Raw genomic sequence first — 24439 nt, forward strand, 5'->3', positions numbered from 1 at the left:
TGGCCAGTGCCCAGGAGGTGGCTATACCCCTTGTGGAGTGAGCCCTCACTGCCAATGGGCATGGGAGATTCTGAGACCGGTATGCCGTCGTAACGGCATCCAAGACCCAGTGCGCCAGCCTCTGTTCGAAGACAGCCTTCCCCTTATGCTGTCCTCCAAAACAGACAAAGAGCTGGTCAGAGCTTCTGCGCTCTGTATGTCATCCAAGTAGAGGCGCAGTGCGCGTACTGGACACAACACGGATGGGGTTGGGTCTTCCTCCCCGATGGGGAGCACCTGCAAGTTCACCACTTGGTCCCGAAAGGGAGTCGTGGGAACTTTGGGCACGCATCCGGGCCTGGGTGTCAAGATAACGTGAGGGTTGCCAGGGCCGAATTCAAGACAATCCGGGGACACGGAGAATGCTTGGAGGTCCCCTACCCTCTTGAAGGAAGCGAGCGCCATCAGGAGGGCCGTCTTACTCGTCAGGTGAGGAAGATCGGAACCTCCGAGGGCTCTTGGGGGGCCACGTTAGGGTCCCAAGAGGGTATGGAGCGGAGACGAGGCGGATTCCGTCCTCTCGCGCCCCTTAGGAACCAGATGACCTGGTCGTGCTGCCCTAGAAACTTTCCATCAACTGAGTCGTGAAGAGTGGCATACATACACATTCAGTGTGGAGGGGAAATGTTAGTCTCAAGTCTCTTAAGAAGGACAACACGATTCCGATCGAGCACCTCAGTGGGTCTTTCTCGTTGAGAGAGACACCAGGACGAGAAGAGGCGCCATCTAGAGGTGTATAGCCACCTAGTAGATGGGGCCCTAGTCTGTGCAATGGTTTCCGCTACAGAGAGGGGCAGCCTGCTCAGGATCTCCTTGTATCGTCCAGAGACCAGACATGGAGGTTCCAGAGGTCTGGTCTGGGTTGCCAGAACGTGCCCATCCCCTGAGAGAGCAGGTCCTCTCTCAGGGGAATGGGCCAGGGGGGAGTCGTTGTCAAGAGCATCAGCTCCGAAAACCAAGTGCGGTTGGGCCAGTATGGCGCAACCAGTAACACTTGTTGCTCCTCTTCCCTGACCTTGCACAGTGTCTGTGCAAGGAGGCTCACTGGGGGGGAAGGCGTACTTCCGCTTGTCCCGCGGCCAGCTGTGCGCCAGGGTGTCAGGGCATCTGTGCCGAGGGGGGCCTGGTCAGGGAGTACCAAAGCGGGCAATGGGTGGTGTCGTGGGGGGCGAACAGGTCTACCTGTGCCTGCCCGAACAGCACCCAAATGAGCTGGACTGCGCGGGGGTGGAGTCGCCACTACTGACGAGAGAGCGTGTCGGCTGTCTGGTTCAGTTCGCCTGGGATGTGCGTGGCCCGCAGTGAGCGGATCACCTGCTGACTCCACAGGAGGAGGCGTCGGGCAAGTCGTGTTAGCTGCCGTGAGTGTTGCCACCCTGGCGATTGATGTACGCTACTGCTGTCGTGCTGTCCTGGCGGACCAGCACGTGCCGGTCCTGCACGAGAGGCCGTAGCCTTCTCAGTGCAAGCAGCACTGCCCACAACTCTATGCCATTGATATGCCAGCGCAGACGGGGGCCCGTCCAGCGCCCCGCTACTGCGTGCCCGTTGCACACTGCACCCCACCCCTGCAGTGAGGCGTCCGTCGTCACCACGACGCGCCTCGTAACCTGCCAGAGGGGGACCCCTGCCCGGAGAAAGGTCATGGAAGACCAAGGGGTTAGGGTGCATCCGCGGAGAGGCGTCATCACCATACGCCTGCTGCCGGTGTGCCACGCTGTCCTCGGAAACTTGACTGTGTAGCCAGTGTTAAAGCGGTCTCATGTGCATCAACCCGGGGGGTATTACCCCCGCCGAGGACGCCGTGTGTCCCAGGAGCCTCTGAAATTGTTTCAGTGGGACAGCTGGCTGCCTGAAGTGTTCCAGGCAGTTCAACACCGACTAGGCGCGTGCTGCAGACAGTCGCGCCGTCATGGTAACAGAGTTGAGTTCCATACCGAGAAAATGGATGCTCTGCACTGGGGAGAGCTTGCTCTTCTCTCGCTTGACCTGTAATCCCAATCGATCTAGGGACCCAAGCACCAGGTCCCTTTGTGTACCCAACAGATCTCGCGAGTGTGCCAAGATAAGCCAGTCGTCGAGATAGTTTTAGTACCTGCAAACCTTTTTCCCGAAGGGGAGAAAGGGCGGCTTCCACGATCTTCGTGAAGACCCGTGTAGACAGGGACAAACTGAAAGGGAGGACTCTGTACTGATATGGCCGCCCTTCGAACGCGAACCGTAGGAACGGCCGGTGTCGTGGGAGGATCAAGACATGAAAGTAAGCGTCCTACGGCGGGTGTTCAGGGTACGCAGATCTAGAATTGGGTGCAACCCTCCATCTTTTTTTGGGAACGATGAAGTAAGGGGTGTAAAACCGGCTGAACATCTTGCCTTGAGGGACGGACTCGATTGCCTGTTTCGCCAGAAGGGTGGAGACCTCTGCCCGAAGTACGGAGGCGTCCCTGCCTCTGAGAGACGGAGAGATGATGCCCCGAAACTTGGGAGGGTTTCTGGCGAACTGGATCGAGTAGCCAAGACGGACCGTCCGCATAAGCCACCAAGACAGTGTGGGCAGCTTTTCCCAAGCTCCCTGTGACAGGGGGACCAAGGGGACGGTCTGCTTAACCATTCCCACGGGGGGTGGTTTGGCAGCTGGTGGAGCTAACCATATGTCGTGGGGGGTCCCCGGAGGATAGGTTGGTTCCGCCTTTTTGCCTGCTGGCGGGACAGCTGCACGCACTGTCGGTTTGAGAGTGGTGACAGCTGTCGTGTATGTACGGCCCTACGCCTATCCAGGTCGTGAGGTCGGATTGCCGGGCACAGTCCAGTTGAGTGTGCGATCGGCTGCAAATACACCTTGGGAGAACGGAAAAACTCTGTGAGTAAGTGGGCGCCAGGCCCTGAAAAGGGTCCGGCTTTCGTGGCGAGGCAGGAACCGTCCCGTACCGACCGATCAGAGCCGTGGCTGTGAAGGTCGGGCCCGATGTTGTGCTCCCTGGGGTCTTCCCGTCAGTGTCACTTCCCTGGAAGGTTGCTGACGGGGTGGAGGTTTCTCTTTCGACTTCCTCTTCCGGGGTGCAGCCTGAGGGTGCACAGGAACCGGTGTGGATGTTGAAGGGGTCCTTTGCTGCCGGGAAGCAGACGTCACGCGGGATCTCGGAAGCCTGTAGGCGGCCGCGGCGCGGTAAAATGTTGCTAATCGCCACTGTCTGCTTGTTCACCGTCAAAAACTGCTGAGCGCAATCCTCGACGGTGTTACCAACAACCCACCCTGCGAGATGGGTGCATCAAGAAAGCGGACTTTCTCTGTGTCACTCATCTGTGCAAGGTTCAGCTGGGGCTGTCAGTGGCGGCACGGAGACCCTGCATTATACCCGGGTCGGCCTTACCCTCGTGGAGCTCTCTCAACGCCTTGGCCCGGCGGACCTGCAGGATGGCCATGGCATAGAAAGGAGGCAGCCTAGTCCGCGGCAGCGCAAGCCTTCGACGCTAGTGATGCCGAAGTCCTATACGCCTTGGACGGTAGACGTGGCCGATTCCCCCAGGTTCCACCTGGGGGATCTCGACGTAGCCTTTGGCTGCCCCACCATCGAGGTACGTGGAGACGATCTCTAACACCTCCGGAACCACCGAGACGCCCAGGGGAAGATCGCTGCAGGTTGGGATGATCCGCTGCTCTACGGGAGACATAGTCCCTCCAGCATGTCCTAGGTCTTCCCCGGGGTCTCCTCCCGGTGGGACATCCCCGGAACACCTTCCCGGGAAGACGTCCAGGGGGCATCCGGAAAAGATGCCCGAGCCACCTCAGCTGACCCCTCTCGGTGTGGAGGAGCAGCGGCTCTACTCTGAGCTCCTCCCGAGTGACCGAGCTTCTCACCTTATCTCTAAGGGATCGCCCAGCCACCCTGCGGAGAAAGCTCATTTCAGCCGCCTGTATCCGGGATCTTGTCCTTTCGCTCATGACCCACAGCTCATGACCATAGGTGAGAGTAGGAACGTAGATTGACCGGTAAATCGAGAGCTTCGCCTTGCGGCTCAGCTACTTCTTCACCACGACAGACCGGTACAGCGACCGCATTACTGCAGAAGCTGATGACAGAATTCCAGATGACAGAAATTATTTCAGGGGGATTCCCTAACTGTCTGGACCTTTGTTCTTTGGCATCGAGTCCAGGACCAGTTTCACTTCATCAAGGGACAATTGAGCATCTTCTGATAGTGTTCATAAAGTTTAGGAAGATGAAACTGCTGAAGGACAGATAGAATGAATGAAATGAGCCCACCCACTTATCTCTAAGTGGTTGTACTGCAAAGTTATTCAACATAATAGATTTATAATGCCTTATATGGGCCTGTTCCCTGTCCCATGTTAAGTCAATGGGGAATATTGCCAGTATATTTCACTCTTAGCTATGAGTGCAACTAACCAACCCCCGTGTCTCTACGTTGTTCTGATGCAGAGATATAGGTATTGCTAAATGGTTGCTAGCCTAAGCTGTTTGGTTGCTATGGGCGTGGCTTAGCGTCTGCCTTGCCAGTATATGTCACTCTTAGCTAAGAGTGAAACGAACCAACCCCCATGTCTCTACAATGTTCTGATGCAGAGATATTGGTTTTGCTAAATGGTTGCCAGGCTAACCTGTTTGGTTGCTATGGGCGTGGCTTACCATCTGCCTTGCCAGTATATGTCACTCTTAGCTATGAGTGAAACGAACCAACCCCCATGCCTCTACGATGTTCTGATGCAGAGATACAGGTATTGCAAAATGGTTGTTAGGCTAACCTGTTTGGTTGCTATGGGCGTGACTTAGCATCTGCCTTGCCAGTATATGACACTCTTAGTTATGAGTGAAACGAACCAACCCCCATGTCTCTACGATGTTCTGATGCAGAGAAACAGGTATTGCAATATGGTTGTTAGGCTGACCTGTTTGGTTGCTATGGGCATGGCTTAGCATCTACCTTGCCCGTATATGTCACTCTTAGCTATGAGTGAAACGAACCAACCCCCATGTCTCTACGATGTTCTGATGCAGAGATACAGGTATTGCAAAATGGTTGTTAGGCTAACCTGTTTGGTTGCTATGGGCGTGACTTAGCATCTGCCTTGCCAGTATATGTCACTCTTAGCTATGAGTGAAACGAACCAACCCCCATGCCTCTACGATGTTCTGATGCAGAGAAACAGGTATTGCAATATGGTTGTTAGGCTAACCTGTTTGGTTGCTATGGGCGTGGCTTAGCATCTACCTTGCCCGTATATGTCACTCTTAGCTATGAGTGAAACGAACCAACCCCCATGTCTCTACGATGTTCTGATGCAGAGATACATGTATTGCAAAATGGTTGTTAGGCTAACCTGTTTGGTTGCTATGGGCGTGGCTTACCATCTGCCTTGCCAGTATATGTCACTCTTAGCTATGAGTGAAACGAACCAACCCCCATGTCTCTACGATGTTCTGATGTAGAGATATAGGTTTTGCTAAATGGTTGTTAGGCTGACCTGTTTGGTTGCTATGGGCGTGGCTTAGCATCTACCTTGCCCGTATATGTCACTCTTAGCTATGAGTGAAACGAACCAACCCCCATGTCTCTACGATGTTCTGATGCAGAGATAAAGGTATTGCAAAATGGTTGTTAGGCTAACCTGTTTGGTTGCTATGGGCGTGGCTTACCATCTGCCTTGCCCGTATATGTCACTCTTAGCTATGAGTGAAACGAACCAACCCCCATGTCTCTACGATGTTCTGATGCAGAGATACAGGTATTGCAAAATGGTTGTTAGGCAAACGTTTTGGTTGCTATGGGCGTGGCTTACCATCTGCCTTGCCAGTATATGTCACTCTTAGCTATGAGTGCAACGAACCAACCCCCATGTTCTGATGTAGAGATAAAGGTATTGCAAAATGGTTGTTAGGCTAACCTGTTTGGTTGCTATGGGCGTGGCTTACCATCTGCCTTGCCCGTATATGTCACTCTTAGCTATGAGTGAAACGAACCAACCCCCATGTCTCTACGATGTTCTGATGCAGAGATACAGGTATTGCAAAATGGTTGTTGGGCTAACCTATTTGGTTGCTATGGGCGTGGCTTACCATCTGCCTTGCCAGTATATGTCACTCTTAGCTATGAGTGAAACGAACCAACCCCCATGTCTATACAATGTTCTGATGTAGAGATATAGGTTTTGCTAAATGGTTGCCAGGCTAACCTGTTTGGTTGCTATGGGCGTGGCTTAGCATCTGCCTTGCCAGTATATGACACTCTTAGCTATGAGTGCAACGAACCAACCCCCATGTCTCTACGATGATCTGGTTCAGAGATACGGGTATTGCAAAATGGTTGTTAGGCTAACCTGTTTGGTTGCTATGGGCGTGATTAAGCATCTGCCTTGCCAGTATATGTCACTCTTAGCTATGAGTGAAACGAACCAACCCCCATGTCTCTACGATGTTCTGATGCAGAGATACAGGTATTGCAAAATGGTTGTTAGGCAAACGTTTTGGTTGCTATGGGCGTGGCTTACCATCTGCCTTGCCAGTATATGTCACTCTTAGCTATGAGTGCAACGAACCAACCCCCATGTTCTGATGTAGAGATAAAGGTATTGCAAAATGGTTGTTAGGCTAACCTGTTTGGTTGCTATGGGCGTGGCTTACCATCTGCCTTGCCCGTATATGTCACTCTTAGCTATGAGTGAAACGAACCAACCCCCATGTCTCTACGATGTTCTGATGCAGAGATACAGGTATTGCAAAATGGTTGTTGGGCAAACCTATTTGGTTGCTATGGGCGTGGCTTACCATCTGCCTTGCCAGTATATGTCACTCTTAGCTATGAGTGAAACGAACCAACCCCCATGTCTATACAATGTTCTGATGTAGAGATATAGGTTTTGCTAAATGGTTGCCAGGCTAACCTGTTTGGTTGCTATGGGCGTGGCTTAGCATCTGCCTTGCCAGTATATGACACTCTTAGCTATGAGTGCAACGAACCAACCCCCATGTCTCTACGATGATCTGGTTCAGAGATACGGGTATTGCAAAATGGTTGTTAGGCTAACCTGTTTGGTTGCTATGGGCGTGATTAAGCATCTGCCTTGCCAGTATATGTCACTCTTAGCTATGAGTGAAATGAACCAACCCCCATGTCTCTACAATGTTCTGATGCAGAGATATAGGTTTTGCTAAATGGTTGCTAGGCTAACCTGTTTGGTTGCTATGGGCGTGGCTTACCATCTGCCTTGCCAGTATATGTCACTCTTAGCTATGAGTGAAACGAACCAACCCCCATGTCTCTACGATGTTCTGATGCAGAGATACAGGTATTGCAAAATGGTTGTTTGGCTAACCTGTTTGGTTGCTATGGGCATGGCTTACCATCTGCCTTGCCAGTATATGTCACTCTTAGCTATGAGTGAAACGAACCAACCCCCATGTCTCTACAATGTTCTGATGTAGAGATACAGGTATTGCAAAATGGTTGTTAGGCTACCCTGTTTGGTTGCTATGGGCGTGATTAAGCATCTGCCTTGCCAGTATATGTCACTCTTAGCTATGAGTGAAATGAACCAACCCCCATGTCTCTACAATGTTCTGATGCAGAGATACAGGTATTGCAAAATGGTTGTTAGGCTAACCTGTTTGGTTGCTATGGGCGTGGCTTACCATCTGCCTTGCCAGTATATGTCACTCTTAGCTATGAGTGAAACAAACAAACCCCCATGTCTCTACGATGTTCTGATGCAGAGATACAGGTATTGCAAAATGGTTGTTAGGCTAACCTGTTTGGTTGCTATGGGCGTGGCTTACCATCTGCCTTGCCAGTATATGTCACTCTTAGCTATGAGTGAAACGAACCAACCCCCATGTCTACAATGTTCTGATGCAGAGATACAGGTATTGCAAAATGGTTGTTAGGCTACCCTGTTTGGTTGCTATGGGCGTGGCTTAGCATCTGCGTTGCCAGTATATGTCACTCTTAGCTATGAGTGAAACGAACAAACCCCCATGTCTCTACGATGTTCTGATGTAGAGATATAGGTTTTGCTAAATGGTTGCCAGGCTAACCTGTTTGGTTGCTATGGGCGTGGCTTACCATCTGCCTTGCCAGTATATGTCACTCTTAGCTATGAGTGAAACGAACCAACCCCCATGTCTCTACAATGTTCTGATGCAGAGATACAGGTATTGCTAAATGGTTGCTAGGCTAACCTGTTTGGTTGCTATGGGCGTGGCTTACCATCTGCCTTGCCAGTATATGTCACTCTTAGCTATGAGTGAAATGAACCAACCCCCATGTCTCTACGATGTTCTGATGCAGAGATACAGGTATTGCAAAATGGTTGTTAGGCTGACCTGTTTGGTTGCTATGGGCGTGGCTTACCATCTGCCTTGCCAGTATATGTCACTCTTAGCTATGAGTGAAATGAACCAACCCCCATGTCTCTACGATGTTCTGATGCAGAGATACAGGTATTGCAAAATGGTTGTTAGGCTGACCTGTTTGGTTGCTATGGGCGTGGCTTAGCATCTACCTTGCCCGTATATGTCACTCTTAGCTATGAGTGAAACGAACCAACCCCCATGTCTCTACGATGTTCTGATGCAGAGATACAGGTATTGCAAAATGGTTGTTAGGCTAACCTGTTTGGTTGCTATGGGCGTGGCTTAGCATCTGCCTTGCCCGTATATGTCACTCTTAGCTATGAGTGAAACGAACCAACCCCCATGTCTCTACGATGTTCTGATGCAGAGATACAGGTTTTGCTAAATGGTTGCTAGGCTAACCTGTTTGGTTGCTATGGGCGTGGCTTAGCTTAACGATGTATCTGTGATACTGATTGGTTGTCTGAGTGAAATGAGCACACACCCTTGTCTCTAAGTGGTTGTACTGCAAAGTTATTCAACATAAGAGATTTATAATGCCTTATATATACACTAGATGATCTTTATAAACTAACTTTTGTGTCTTTTGTGTCATTGTGTTTTGGTTGTGTTTAGATTGTCGTTGTGTAATGTGACTGAAGAGTGTTGTGTAAAAATGTCTTCATGTCTACAATCATCATCGTCTCTGAGAGAGCTGGACCTGAGTAACAATGATCTGAAGGATTCAGGAGTGAAGCTGATCTCTGATGCTACAAAGACTCACAACTGTCAACTACACACACTGAGGTGATTCTCTCTACACACTGATCTCACAAAAGAAAAGTGAAGAGTGTGTTGACATGTTTGTGTGTGTTTGTAGGTTGTCAGGTTGTATGGTGACAGATGAAGGTTGTTGTTCTTTGGCTTCAGCTCTGAGTTCACAGTCGTCACATCTGAGAGAGCTGGATCTGAGCTACAATCACCCACAACACACAACACTTCAGCTGCTCTCTCACACACTCAATGATCCAAACTACACAATCAAGTAAGACACACAACATACACATGATTCACACACACCAGACCAATGTCACATCATGTTTCTGTCTTTTATGTCTTTGTGTAGTGTGAGTCATGGAGGAGAGAGAAGAATTACAGCAGGACTACACAAGTGTAAGTCTACACACACACACATACAAACATACCCCACACAAACACACCTGACACACACGCACGCACACACACAGACACACTTTAAACACAGACCCACCTGACACACACACACACACACACAGATTGATTTAATGATTGTTGTGTTGTTGTGTTATAAATGTGTGTTCTTGTGTTCAGATGCGTTTGATCTCACACTGGATCTAAACACAACACACACACACACACACACACACAGATTGATGTAGTGATTGTTGTGTTGTTGTGTTATAAATGTGTCTTCTTGTGTTCAGATGTCTGTGATCTCACACTGGATCTAAACACAACACACACACACACACACACACAGATTGATGTAGTGATTGTTGTGTTGTTGTGTTATAAATGTGTCTTCTTGTGTTCAGATGTCTGTGATCTCACACTGGATCTAAACACAACACACACACACAGATTGATTTAATGATTGTTGTGTTGTTGTGTTATAAATGTGTCTTCTTGTGTTCAGATGTCTGTGATCTCACACTGGATCTAAACACAACACACACACACACACAGATTGATTTAATGATTGTTGTGTTGTTGTGTTATAATTGTGTCTTCTTGTGTTCAGATGTCTGTGATCTCACACTGGATCTAAACACAACACACACACACACACACACACACAGATTGATGTAGTGATTGTTGTGTTGTTGTGTTATAAATGTGTCTTCTTGTGTTCAGATGTCTGTGATCTCACACTGGATCTAAACACAACACACACACACACACACACACACACAGATTGATGTAGTGATTGTTGTGTTGTTGTGTTATAAATGTGTCTTCTTGTGTTCAGATGTCTGTGATCTCACACTGGATCTAAACACAACACACACACACACACAGATTGATTTAATGATTGTTGTGTTGTTGTGTTATAATTGTGTCTTCTTGTGTTCAGATGCGGTTGATCTCACACTGGATCTAAACACTACACACACTGAACTCAAAGTGTCTGAAGATAACAGAAAGATCACACGTGTGAGAGAGCGTCAGTCGTATCCTGATCATCCAGACAGATTTGATGTGTATCCTCAGGTGTTGTGTAGAGAGAGTCTGACTGGACGCTGTTACTGGGAGACTGAATGGAGCGGATCAGATGTTGATATATCCGTGTCATATAAAAGCATTGAGAGGAGAGTGAGGAGTGATGACAGTGTGTTTGGATGGAATGTAAAATCATGGAGTCTGTTCTGCTATGATCACAGATTCACTGCATGGCACAATAATAATCGCACACACATTAGTGTCTCTCCAGGTGTGTGTAAGAGAGCAGGTGTGTATGTGGACCAGTTGGCCGGCACTCTGTCCTTCTACAGTGTCTCTGACACACACACACTCACACACTTACACACATACTACACAACATTCACTGAGCCTCTCTGTGCTGGATTTGGTGTGAGTTATAACTCGTCAGTGTGTCTGTGTGACATAAACAGTCTCTATAGAGCCTCCTGTTAAACACAAGAGAGACACACACATAACCACATGAGTTATTACACAAATAATGTCAAATCTTTTTCTTCTGTCATCTGGACATTATGATCTGTGTGTGTGTGTGTGTGTGTCTGAAAATGAGCAAAGAAATCACAATAACTGTCAATAATGAGTAAATATATAGATCATAACAGACATTAAACTGTATTTACATTATTTATATGTTTGTGTGTCAATATTTGTCACGTCAGACTCTTAGTCACTAGTTTGTTTCCATCAGAGACAAAAGTCCTTGTGTGAGTGGAGGAAGATTTTCTTTGTACACAGCAAAATATCAAAACACAAAATAACTCTATAGGAGTTAATTTTAATACTTTGAAAGTGTTGGCACATTGCCACTCTTAAATAGTTAAAAACTTACTCCGCATAGAGTTAAAACTCTAACTACAGCCAACTCTAACCAGTGTACAATAATTGATGTAGGTTGTTACAAATAAGCTCACCCCCAGTGTAATTTGTTAACTCCTGTGGTTTTTCATGAAGTTTAAATATGTGACCCTTAACAAAACCTTATGGCTCAATTTTCAAAATTGAGATTTTAACATCATGTGAAAGCTGAATAATTAAGCGTTCTATTGATGTAGGAGTTGTTAAGGGCAGGACAATATATGGCGGAGATACAGATGAATATAACTCTGGAATCTGAGAGTGCAAAAAAATCAAAACATTGAGAAAATCACCTTTAAAGTAGTCCATCAGAGGCGCTGTAGCAGGCCATCCACTCACAAAAATAACATTTTTATATATTTAAGGTAAGAAATTTACAAAATATCTTCATGGAACATGATCTTTACTTAATATCCGAATGATTTTTAGCATAAAAGAAAAATGTATCATTTTGTGCCATACGATGTATTTTTGGCTTTTACTAAAAATGTTCCTGAGCTACTTAAGACTGGTTTTGTGATCCAGGGTCACATATGGTAAACAAAGACAGTGATGCTTTACTTTGGGAAAATATTTTTAATTGTGCTAATTTCAGACGACATTTTTAAAATGTAACAGTAAGGCACCAAGAATTCTCGGTCATCCCCATAATAAAACATTTTATTGAGGGGCTTAAAATATTTAAGTTGATCTTTATTAATAACAGAAAAGTGGTTACTACACTCCTTAATTTAGTATGCATTTAAGTGTTCATCAAAGTACAGCGTTCACACATCACATGCAATAAAAAAAGCATTCTGTCCATGAATGACAATAGTACAGATATTTTTAAATAGGATACTCATGACACATTCCAATACAGACAAACAGATTTATCTAGTATTCTGTACCATAAGTTTTGACCCAGCTGGTAGTTGACACTTCTGAAAATGAGTCCAACTTTAGAGTTCGTTGAAGAATTTCATTGCAAACATTTCTCACCCTCACGAAATGCCCATCAGGAGACCGCGGTTATCCACTAAAGGCGTGGTTGTTAACCCACCTCACCGACCCACAAACTGACCGAGAGCGCAAATAAAATGATGCCCATTCTCGCACACGGTCAGTTGTAGAGCGGGCGATTGGGCAGCTGAAATGTCGGGAGCGCTGCCTTGACAGGACTGGGGGAATGCTGCTATACCGCCCTGACAAGGTGTTCCGCATCATGCTGGCCTTTGGTGTGCTGCACAATGTTGCATACAGGCACGGCATACCACTTGGTGAGGTGGTGGCACAACCAGATGACCCTGACCCAGGACCAGTGTATGTGCAGCCCAACCAACAAGCCATTCAGAACCGTCAACGTGTGATTGTGACAATATAAATGGTAATCAGACACAATGTTTATTATTTTACCAATTTCTTATATCTGTGAATGCGTCACTGAAATTTTGCAGATGACTGTTAATTTCTCCGATGGCCCGAACGGATTGCTGTTGTGACTCCAGAAGACTCAAGACGTGGCCAGACAAACTGGACTCAGCATCGGGGGCAGTACTGGAAACATTTACATTCATTCATTTGGCTGATGCTTTTATCCAAAGCGACTTAAAAGTAGGGTGCAGTGGGCAGGGATAAGGTGCCTTGCTCAAGGGCACTTCAGTTATTTCCTGGTGGCACTGAGAATTGAACCAGCGACCTTCTGATTACGAGCCGAACTCTCTAATCACTAGACCGCAACTGACCCCTGGTAACGCCGGATAAACGTTGGACACAAAGGGCTCTGGCTGCTCCGGAAGGGGTGGACTCTGAGTGCGTGCCAGTGGACGTTCCTGCTGTTGCACCACACAAGTCTAAAACACAGGCACATGTTAACTGTGATTTGAGTTTGTTCATTATTAATGGGTACACGTATTTGGCATAAATGCAAATGGTACGTAAAATATGTAGTGTAATTGAGCTAGATTGCATGCATTTTGCTGCTTGGTTTTTCCATTTTCTTACTGCTTGTTTTTGCCAAAGTTGACTCATTACCATATTCAAATTCATTTGATTGAGGGAGGAGACAGAGTGCTGTGCATTTGCGCTCAATTCCACGTTAATTGTGATGTACTAAGAGAATATATGTGTGATCCTGTGTACACAGAGATTAATACATCTGAGGTTTTTTGTGCGTATGCACATTGACAGCTTTGTCCGTACGCAATGTTTTAGTATGAATTCAACGGAAGTCTTTGTTCATGAGACCCCAGGAAAGATTTTATGTTTGTGTGGCCGGCAGTCGACCGTGCGGGAGCTGTCGGCATTTTACTTTCGTTTTGTGGTTTGTTTATTTTTTGTTAAAATTTGTTGATTGTTCGCCAGTTCCCGCCTCCTTCTTCCCATTCCTTGAATTTGCTACAGCATTTATCATCTGTCGCAAATGAAACGCCTACCAGCATTGCTGGATTACGGTTTACAGGTTATATATTATTTACAGAGATGGCGGGGATTTCATCTTCACCTTACCAGTTTGAGCCCGAGTCTGACGAAGAAACATCCGAAGACGAAAGTAGATAATAGATAGACGATAATAGATTGAACACTTAAATTACCCGAGTTCGTAGATAGATAAACAAACTATAACACCCCAGAAATAACGGTACATGTTAACATTAGCGTTATATGCATTATCTAAACACAGACATAAGGTACACAAATATTTAGTCACACTTACAGGTACCGCAGTAAAGATAGTTTAGCGGTTTGACATTCGGACGTTTATAAGTTGTGAATCCGCATCGCTCTGCTGTGTACATGAACACATTATTAAATTTTGCACAGAATGATTTGTGAATTCATATGAATCGGTTTCCCCCGCACTGTATCCGCGTTTTCTTTTTGCGACTTTTTGTTTTCAAACGCCTATAACTCATGAAGCTGAAGACCTAAACACATAAAAAGAACGTCATCTTGTCCACTTTGATTTGTGAATTTTTCACAAAAAAAGTTTGTCCGCCAAATCGTGTTTAGTTGTGAGATACGGAGGATGACAAATACACAGTCTCCATTCACAGCTACTTTCAGTGTACATGCACTCAAAGTTGATCCCGATTTACTTGTTTATGCAGCCTAATCTGGTATAACTTTCACGAACAAATTTGTCTTTTTTATATAATCTTACACCTGTGTTTATTATGTCCTGTATAATATTATTAACGGTTTGAGATATTATTCATAATAAGCCTGTGAATTAAACAAGACAAGTGAGTCATACAAGTTACTGTACCGTTGTGATTGGTGAATTGTTTCAGTGTTTTGTTTCTCTTTCACATGTTGCTTTACTTTATATAGATAGTTTCACAAATGGCATTGCAATTTTCTCATGTTCTTATTCATAAAAAAGCTGTGTCATTGTTAGGTCACCATAAAAATGTTCACAAATTGACTTTATCACTTAAAATGTCTTTATATAATGCATAAGCATAGTGAATTATAGCTTAAAAGGAACAGAAGGCATACTATTCCTAAAAATGGCCTGCGGTACCCTAACCTATGTTTTTGAGTTTAAAATGACTCTTTAGATTTGTGAAACAGATCACAGATCAGTATTTGCCTAAAACACATTCCTTGAGTCCTTCATGTGAAAGGAAAATTAGTTAATTCATCATCACTCAAAAAACACTCTTTTCACACAAAACTTTATTTGTGAAAACATTTCATTATTAATTTCATAATTCATTGTGAGATGTGCATTTAAAGAGACAGGACACATATGAAACCTAAAAATGAAGAAAGGAACAAAACAAGATAAAAGGGAACATGAAATACAATCATACACCTCAACGACTGACATCGACAATTAAAACACAAGTACTTAAATACACTGGGATAAACGAGAAGACAAGAAACACCTGGAAGAAAACCAACCTGAGGCCAATAATCATAAAAACTAGGATACAAAATGAAACAGGAAACAGGGCAAAATCAAAAACATGCTAAGAATCCAAATAACAATTAACATGGAACACAGGCTGGATCACAACAAGAACTACATGTACATTTGCTACTGTGTATTTATTATTATGTGCCATTATTATTATTATCATATATCATTATTTATTATTACTTACATATGTGTATTATTATTTAGGCCTAAATAAACCTTATGATAACCATTATTACTGTAACTTATCTCAGGTTTACAGGAAAAATCTGCATCACATGACATCCTATCATCATCTAAAATATAGTGTTGGGCAAGCACTCCTTCATGAAAACTTCCGCTGACTGATTTTACTCTCTTAAATTCCTTTGTAGCCTTTCTGGACTGTCAACAGTGTAAAATTAAACACCATCGATTATTTTTTAACATATTCAAATGTTTATTCAACAAAAGTTGGGACAGTAAATAAGGGAATAGAGACATTGAATGTTTGGGGTAGCACAAATATAACAAGTGGCTGTGCAGGACTATGCATCCTATGAACACAAGGATGATCAGTCCAAGGACTTGATTAAATCCAAAATTGTTATTATTGTTTAATAACGATAATTTTTCTTATGTTTCTTTGAAAGTATATGAATAGAAGTTGATTGTCAAGATGTCATCATTATCATTATTATCCTTGCACATTCATAATCATTAATCATTTTTTATTGAGTACATTTTTATTAGTAGTAGTAGTAGTATTTTCTTCATCCTTGCACATTTATAATTATTAATTATGTAATGATAATAACCACTTATTATTATTATGTGTTGAAGTAATAGTATCTTTGTGTTATTTAAACAGTAAATATTAACTATATGACGAATAATTATTTACTTTGCATCGTCAGATGTTATTCCATTATGTCACAGCAAAAGACTAACTTGGTGCTTTCTAACCTTTTTCACATAAGTTTAAAATGTTTTAACCAAAACTAAATGGCGATGCATTAAGCTCGTCACCCGAGTGTTGCTTCTTTGCTGCTGACTGGCAAAGAGAAAATTTTAATTCATAACATTTGAAGACCCCAATAAACAAATACATAAATTTAAATGCATCTCAATTTGTTTTACTTTTAGGCAAAAACTGTAATCAAAAGATGTTTATTAAATCTAATACTATGTTGTTTGCACACAAAAAAATCCACAATAACTCACAACAAATTCGTAATTTATTTACTGTAAAAAGAAAGAAAAAATTATGAAACAATGTAATACAAATATAAGCTATAGCCTATAATAAACATTATGTGGCTTAATTACTACTGTGTGTCATCTTATAAGGCAAAGTGTTAGACGTTGCGCATAGAGGCACTGCGCGTCCTGTGTCCGATTTTGACTGTTGCATCCATCGCGCACTCTGTGTGGCGCAATAGTTGATTTGGCTTATTGAGCTATACAATAAAAGAACGTCAAACACTCACGTAACACAAAGACAACACGAAAAACATACATAGCTCCAAAAATAGACTTGTGCTCAGGAGTTGTAGGATTACCAAAATGCGTATAATTAAGAAATGTTAATTAACCTACATTTGTGTTGATTTAACAATCCTGCGGGGGGTGCTAGAGCACACCAGTACCCCTTCATTTTCGCGCACATCAGAATTGAAAAGACATTGCATAGTAAATAGAACATCCGGATTCACACCAAAACACACCGAAAGAACGACACAAAAGGAACATCATCTGCATCAGATTCTTAAATGTCAATTATGTTTGATCAGTGTATTAGAGCAAAAAAGAGGAATAAAGCATGGGGCCCCAGACCTCTGGGGTGACTGTGGAGGCAGTGAAAGGCTTGTCGAACAATTTTTAAGAGTTGAAATTAATCTTGAGAAAAGGATTCCATCATATGGAGTGCTATAGCCAAAAATCTTTTTGGACGAGCCACACTTAAAAACAGAAAATGGCTGTCAGTTGTATGGCACAGTAACCGAAAAACTGTGCAGTCCACAGTTCTTAAACTTTTCTGCCAAAACAAGAAACCTACTGACCTGGATGAGAATGAAGAGAACAATTCTGATGCAATCACATCAGAGCATGATCATATTTGTAATGACATGGCTGAAGAGAACAATGATGTGAATTGCTTTGAAGACATCCATTCACCTGAAGATGATGCACTGCAAAATGTCGACAGCAGTTGTGGACCAGAGGATACAGGACAAAAGAACAAAAGTAAGTGGAGACCAGCAATACCTGCCAAAAAGAAATTTAAAATTCACATCAGTAGTGAAGACTGGAAAAAAAAAGCTCCCAAAGAAGGAGAAATTAAACTCAGAAGACCGTGGACCCATGTACTTTATAAACAGTTCAAGAAAATAAATCCATCATGCCCCATTGCATTCAAGTACCAAAGAGTTTGCTGTCCTCAAAGTAGAAAAAAGGGTCCATATCTAAGATCAAAGGCAGTTTGCACATTCTCTGATTGTCAAGCAAAATATGTTTTTACTTGTAATGAACCAGTACAAGACAAGAGAAAAATCACCATCTATGTCACCCGATTCGGCAATGTCAAACATGCCAAAGCTGAATTAAAATTTCGTAGGGCAAGTTACACTCGCAGCGGCAAAATTGCAAAGGCGCTAAAAGATGGAATTTCACATTTTTACTATAGGAAACTGAGAACTACTTCTTCAGCGGAGCTCATAGCTGGAAACCTTTCTAAATGCCTTATATGCTATAGTTTTAAGAACATTTCTTGTGAATTGAAGAGGAGTCTTCGGTTACATGACGATGTTGTTATGGAACTCATGATCACTCAGAAATTACTCAAAGAATGTGACACAGGGTTTTTCAACAGCCCAGGATAAATGCAGCATTTGCCAATCGATCCATTTGCAGTGCAAATGTACACAGAAGAGGGCATGATGATCCTTGTGTCACATCTCCGGAAAAATCGCAACACATCTCTCTATCTTGATGCGACTGGTGGCATTGTTAGCAAGATTCCAAATCAACACAAGAAAGTTCTGTACTATGCCCTTGTTCTTCAAGGAGATGGTGACAACAAACCTCCACTTCCAGTTTCAGAGCTGTTGACAAATGAGCATCATGTGCCAAATATTTCAAGTTGGCTTCTAAAATTTGTGCACAATGTCTGCAGGTTGACCTCAATCAGAGGGCATCACGTCGAGACAGATTTTAGTTGGGCCCTAATCCAAAGTGTTCTGCTGTCATTCAACAGAGAAAATGTCGACACCTACTTGGAAAGGGCACACAAAATCTGTCAATACAGATTTGAGAAAAGGGATATACAAAGGTTTACAGTGGTGCATATCTGTGTAGCACACATGGTGAAAACCATATCAATGGGAATCGGTAAAGTGACAAAAGACAAAGGATTGCACAACTTTGCTGTGTTTTGCTTTGCACTTTTGCAAAATTGTGTGAGTCTTGAAAAAGCTAAAGCAATATTTTTGCAGATGTGCTTTGTCTTTTTGGGTGTAAAAAATACTCCCACTATACAAACTTGAATTAACAAGCTCAATAATTACAACAAGCAGATCACTTTGGAAGATGTTGATGACATTTCCTTCAAGGCACACCTCCCCTCGGAAGATGACATTCCAGTGACAAAATACACAATAATTGGACGTTCTCATCTTACCATTGAGTTTGGTAAAGTCCAGGAAGAGGCAATGGATGTTATCCAAAAAGAAGACACACTAAGCGGTGTGGAAGATAACTTCTATAAGTTTGAAGAAATTATCACTCTGCTGACAGGACACCACTTGGGCCTTTTCCCATTGTGGAGTGGAATTTTCCTTGGAATGATGGAAAAGTATGCTTCAGAGTGCAAAAACAAACCGGACAAAAATACAGAAAATATTGAGAAAACCAGAGACACCAACAGTCATGTTGAATGTTGGTTTGGAATTGTAAAAAATGTAATTCTACAAAGAAAAGGCAAATGAGGCCTGCTGATTTTATCTGCAGACTTCATGCATCCTTAAAGGGACGATACAAGGAACACATGACTGTACATGAACTGCCACTTGGATCAAACTTCCACGAACAAAGAGAAAAATGAAGCACTAGAGCTAAATGAAGAACAGTGGGCCAAAAGACAAAACACAACAAAGTCTAAATACTACAGTGTCCCTGTAATCATGCCTGTGCCAAAAAAGATAAAAAACAAAAATCAACACAGAAGACACATAAAATCTGTTAGACATGGCAAACAAAACACAAATGTTCAAGATTTAACCAAACCAAATGAGACAAAGGAATCCCATGCATGCAAGGTTGCTATTCAGCAATCTGATAACAGCAAAAAAAAAGAAAAAATGGTCTGAAATTGCTGAAATAAAAGATCCAGATGAAAAGGTATATAATCTTGTTCTTTTAACTTTTTATTTTATATTATAACACTGTAAATGAAAATGAACCTGCCATTTCTAATTATCTTGTAGACCTACGCTCTCTGGGACACAGACATTGAAGAAGCTGTCATAGCCACACTGCCTTCAAATCAAGACGCGAAAAACTCTATGATTTTGAGAGTAGCAGACTTCAATGGCTATGTGGCGAAGTAAGATGTTTTAACTCAACTCGTAGTGAAATAACAGACATCACATCAACAGTTTAGAAGCATTATAATGACTGCAATTAAAACAAACTTTTGAATGCTTTATTCAGTTTTTTATAATGGATTTCTCATTTCTGTTTGCCTACAACTCTTTGTTTGAATACAAGATCATTGCATTATATTTTTAGGTAAATATATATATACCACTTTTAAAATTCGAAAATCGAAATGAAGCTGCAAAAAAGTACTGATCATTACACTGTTGATGTAATACTGAATGAAAAGATGAGGTGGTAAAAAGACAGTTGATGTCAAAGGTAAGGACTTGTAAACAATATATAATTGATATTTTTTAACATATTGTTGTTGTGTATTTAATAAAATAATAATATTTTCCATAGGTTAATTTTGATAACTTTGAGCAGCAGTAGGCACCCTAAATGTAAATCATTCTCATTGGATCTTGGTGGTGAGTTAGGCTGAAACAAATACAACCACAAATTGTATCATTAGGCTTTTTTCTTTTGGCTGGGGGAATGTTTGCAGTACTTTCATTTAACAAATTTGACAAAACAAGAAACCCATTAATAACAGCTTGAATTGTAATAACAGCATGTTTAACACAAATTGCTAAATTTAGACAAAGCATGAGCATATATATAAATATGTTCTTTATACACATTGCTTATATTGAATGAGTCCCAAAAAATGAGTCCATAGGCTAGCTCAACATTACCTGTTAAAGCAACAAAATGTGTCTACAGTCGTGGCCAAAAGTTTTGAGAATTACATAAATATTGGAAATTGGAAAAGTTGCTGCTTAAGTTTTTATAATAGCAATTTGCATACACTCCAGAATGTTATGAAGAGTGATCAGATGAATTGCATAGTCCTTCTTTGCCATGAAAATTAACTTAATCCCAAAAAACCTTTCCACTGCATTTCATTGCTGTCATTTAAGGACCTGCTGAGATCATTTCAGTAATCATCTTGTTAACTCAGGTGAGAATGTTGACAAGCACAAGGCTGGAGTGTATTACAATGTAAATGTAAATGAGATCATTATGTCAGGCTGATTGGGTTAGAATGGCAGACTTGACATGTTAAAAGGAGGGTGATGCTTGAAATCATTGTTCTTCCATTGTTAACCATGGTGACCTGCAAAGAAACGCGTGCAGCCATCATTGCGTTGCATAAAAATGGCTTCACAGGCAAGAATATTGTGGCTACTAAGATTGCGCCTAAATCAACATTTTATAGGTTCATCATGAACTTCAAGGAAAGAGGTTCAATTCTTGTAAAGAAGGCTTCAGGGCGTCCAAGAAAGTCCAGCAAGCACCAGGATCGTCTCATAAAGAGGATTCAGTTGCGGGATCGGAGTGCCACCAGTGCAGAGCTTGCTCAGGAATGGCAGCAGGCAGGTGTGAGTGCATCTGCACGCACAGTGAGGCGAAGACTTTTGGAAGATGACCTGGTGTCAAGAAGGGCAGCAAAGAAGCCACTTCTCTCCAAAAAAAACATCAGGGACAGATTGATCTTCTGCAGAAAGTAGAGTGAATGGACTGCTGAGGACTGGGGCAAAGTCATATTCTCTGATGAAGCCCCTTTCCGATTGTTTGGGGCATCTGAAAAAGGCTTGTCTGGAGAAGAAAAGGTGAGCGCTACCATCAGTCCTGTGTCATGCCAACAGTAAAGCATCCTAACAGCATTCATGTGTGGGGTTGCTTCTCATCCAAGGGAGTGGGCTCACTCACAATTCTGCCCAAAAACACAGCCATGAATAAAGAATGGTACCAAAACACCCTCCAACAGCAACTTCTTCCAACAATCCAACAACAGTTTGGTGAAGAACAATGCATTTTCCAGCACAATGGAGCACAGTGCCATAAGGCAAAAGTGATAACTAACTGGCTCGGGGACCAGAATGTTGAAATTTTGGGTCCATGGTCTGGAAACTCCCCAGATCTTAATCCCATTGAGAACTTGTGGTCAATCCTCAAGAGGCGTGTGGACAAACAAAAACCCACTAATTCTGACAAACTCCAAGAAGTTATTATGAAAGAATGGGTTGCTATCAGTCAGGATTTGGCCCAGAAGTTGATTGAGAGCATGCCCAGTCGAATTGCAGAGGTCCTGAAAAAGAAGGGCCAACACTGCAAATACTGACTCTTTGCATAAATGTCATGTAATTGTCGATAAAAGCCTTTGAAACGTATGAAGTGCTTGTAATTATATTTCAGTACATCACAGAAACAACTGAAACAAAGATCTAAAAGCAGTTTAGCAGCAAACTTTTTGAAAACTAATATTTATGTAATTCTCAAAACTTTTGGCCACGACTGTACATGCAATCATGTCTCAAGTCATGATTTTCAATAATAAGGACAAATGTTTCTAACATGAGGTGCACACCTGTACATAACATAAGAGCATTAGTTGCAGGTTTCCACTATCTCACATTGTTCAATATCGTAACTGAATGACAAATTCATTTTTTCAGTATCTGAATGCTACTTCAAAACAAGTCACAGTTTTAGATCCTTTCGGAAGAAATGAGGAGGCCCAAGCAAGGAAAGCCGGAGAAAGATTTAGGTCATTTTACTTTACATTATTTCTAGCATTTAATAAAACCACAATAGTTTACAAGATTTTGTTTGTAATCATACTTTAGGAGGTTCTTCAAAATGCGCCACAACATTCTTGGCTGAAAAGAATGGAGCAGTCTGAGATGGAGTCCAATGGACATTAAACACACAAAACAAAAGGATGGAAGTAGTTGTGGAGTTTTTGTTATGAAGGTATTAAAATGAGCATACTCAATAAAGCTAACAATGTTTATGTAATACATGTTGTAATGTTTCTGATGTTATTCTCAGTTTGGAGAGGAAATTCTCTCTAAATTCCCCAATATTCCCTGCAATATAACCATAGATGGAAGCCAAGAGGCAATAAATGACATAAGGACACAGATGGCATCTACTATTTTAGCTTCATCGGGTAATAAAAATGACTTGTGTTGATAAAGATACCTTGCCAATAATAAATAAATTGTATGGCTTAAGTAAAATAATTTTTAATACCAATTTATTTATTTTTTACAGAACCTTTGGAAAGTGTTTGCCAGTTTTGTGGCTGCATGGATATAGATGTGAATTCACTGTGGGTACGTATCAATAAATATGTCTATTTCTCTATTTAATATTTATATAACAACTACATTTGATTTTGGAAATATAACCGCATTTCTAATAATTACAATGTTGTTCAGATTCAGTGTGATGATTGCTTGCTGTGGATGCATGCCACATGCACAGGTCTGGACCAGAACGAGGTGGACTTGATAACCAATGACAACAGTCCATGGTTTTGTTGTTTTTGTGAAAAACAACAAAAAAGTGAAAAACAGAGGAAAAAACAACAACAAAAAAGCGATAAAGATCATTTTTTGATATGTGGTTTGGAGTCAAATGGAGCATGCATGGGAAGGTACACATTTTCTTTTTCTTCTTGGTTCTAACAAGATAAACAATCAATAACAAAGCTGTTTATCAAGAATTACAAGCTGTTTTTCAAGAATAACAATTTATAAAGTTAAAAAGCAATCAAATATGTTAACATAATCTATAAAACATGATTTTTATTTAATATCAGTGAAATTAAATATATACACAGTTGAAAGGATATTCAACTTACTAAATTTAAAAATAGCTTTGGGTAATGATTTGTACTTCACGTCCAAACTATACTGTAAAAAGAATGACTGCTTTTTTCCTATTAAAGGTCAAATGTTGAATAATGGTCTGTGTAGACATCTGATGCGGACATTTTCTGTAAACCTGAGATATCTCACAATGGTAACTGTGATCATACAGTGTGTAAAGATTACTGTATGTAAAGTAACTGTACTACATGTAAAGCTTAATGTACTATGTGTTACTTTAAGCATACTGTATTAAAATCTTTAGATACAGACCTTGACAATTCACATATCTGAATAGTTATTTTATTTAAAATAATTAAGTTAATTTAAAATTACATTTAACTCATTTAAAACTTCTTTCAAGTTAAATTTAAACTGTTTAAATAGTAAATTCAGTTTTTAAGAGTTGTCAGCCTACTGTTCTGTTGGCACTATTCGTAGCGTACATATAGGTTCTTACGAAATATTAAACAAAATTGTCTAGTAATGTTTTTGTTTATTTAAGTCATTGTCATTGGTCTGGTTTTGCCTTCTCCCATGTGGTTTTTGTGCCTGGTCCTGCCTCTCTTAGTTTTTTCAGGTTTCTTAGTTTTTTCCATGCAAATCCCATTTGCCCGGCTCTGAATCTGCTAGCAACTCCCCAGTCTGGCATTCTCTTCCCCCCCGATTATATATCAGCATCAGTAGCCCTACCTTCCCCTCATTCCCTAGGACGTTATCCGATATGTCTTCTGCCTCTTCACCATCCTGTTTCCAGGGAGCCCAAGTGCTAT

At 42.2% G+C, this 24439-nt stretch overlaps 1 protein-coding gene and 1 long non-coding RNA gene across 3 annotated transcripts in view; both read left to right on the plus strand.

The window, feature by feature from the left end:
• LOC130417081 (NACHT, LRR and PYD domains-containing protein 12-like) overlaps nucleotides 1–11252 on the plus strand; it is an 89807-nt gene extending 78555 nt beyond the window's left edge. The window contains exons 7-10 of one of the 2 annotated variants that reach the window (XM_056742387.1): nucleotides 9024–9194; nucleotides 9268–9432; nucleotides 9514–9560; nucleotides 10501–11252. In XM_056742387.1, the coding sequence (XP_056598365.1) occupies nucleotides 9024–9194; nucleotides 9268–9432; nucleotides 9514–9560; nucleotides 10501–11060 (943 nt within the window). In that variant the 3' untranslated portion in view covers nucleotides 11061–11252. The other variant, XM_056742388.1, reaches the window with a different exon arrangement.
• An 11600-nt stretch (nucleotides 11253–22852) lies between these two features.
• Nucleotides 22853–23921, plus strand: LOC130417084 (uncharacterized). The gene is made up of 3 exons (XR_008906143.1): nucleotides 22853–22963; nucleotides 23068–23129; nucleotides 23235–23921. It is a non-coding gene; the product is annotated as an uncharacterized LOC130417084 (long non-coding RNA).
• The last annotated feature ends 518 nt before the right edge of the window (nucleotides 23922–24439 follow it).

Source organism: Triplophysa dalaica, unplaced genomic scaffold (assembly GCF_015846415.1).
Source record: "Triplophysa dalaica isolate WHDGS20190420 unplaced genomic scaffold, ASM1584641v1 Contig12, whole genome shotgun sequence".
NCBI classification, from domain to species: domain Eukaryota; kingdom Metazoa; phylum Chordata; class Actinopteri; order Cypriniformes; family Nemacheilidae; genus Triplophysa; species Triplophysa dalaica.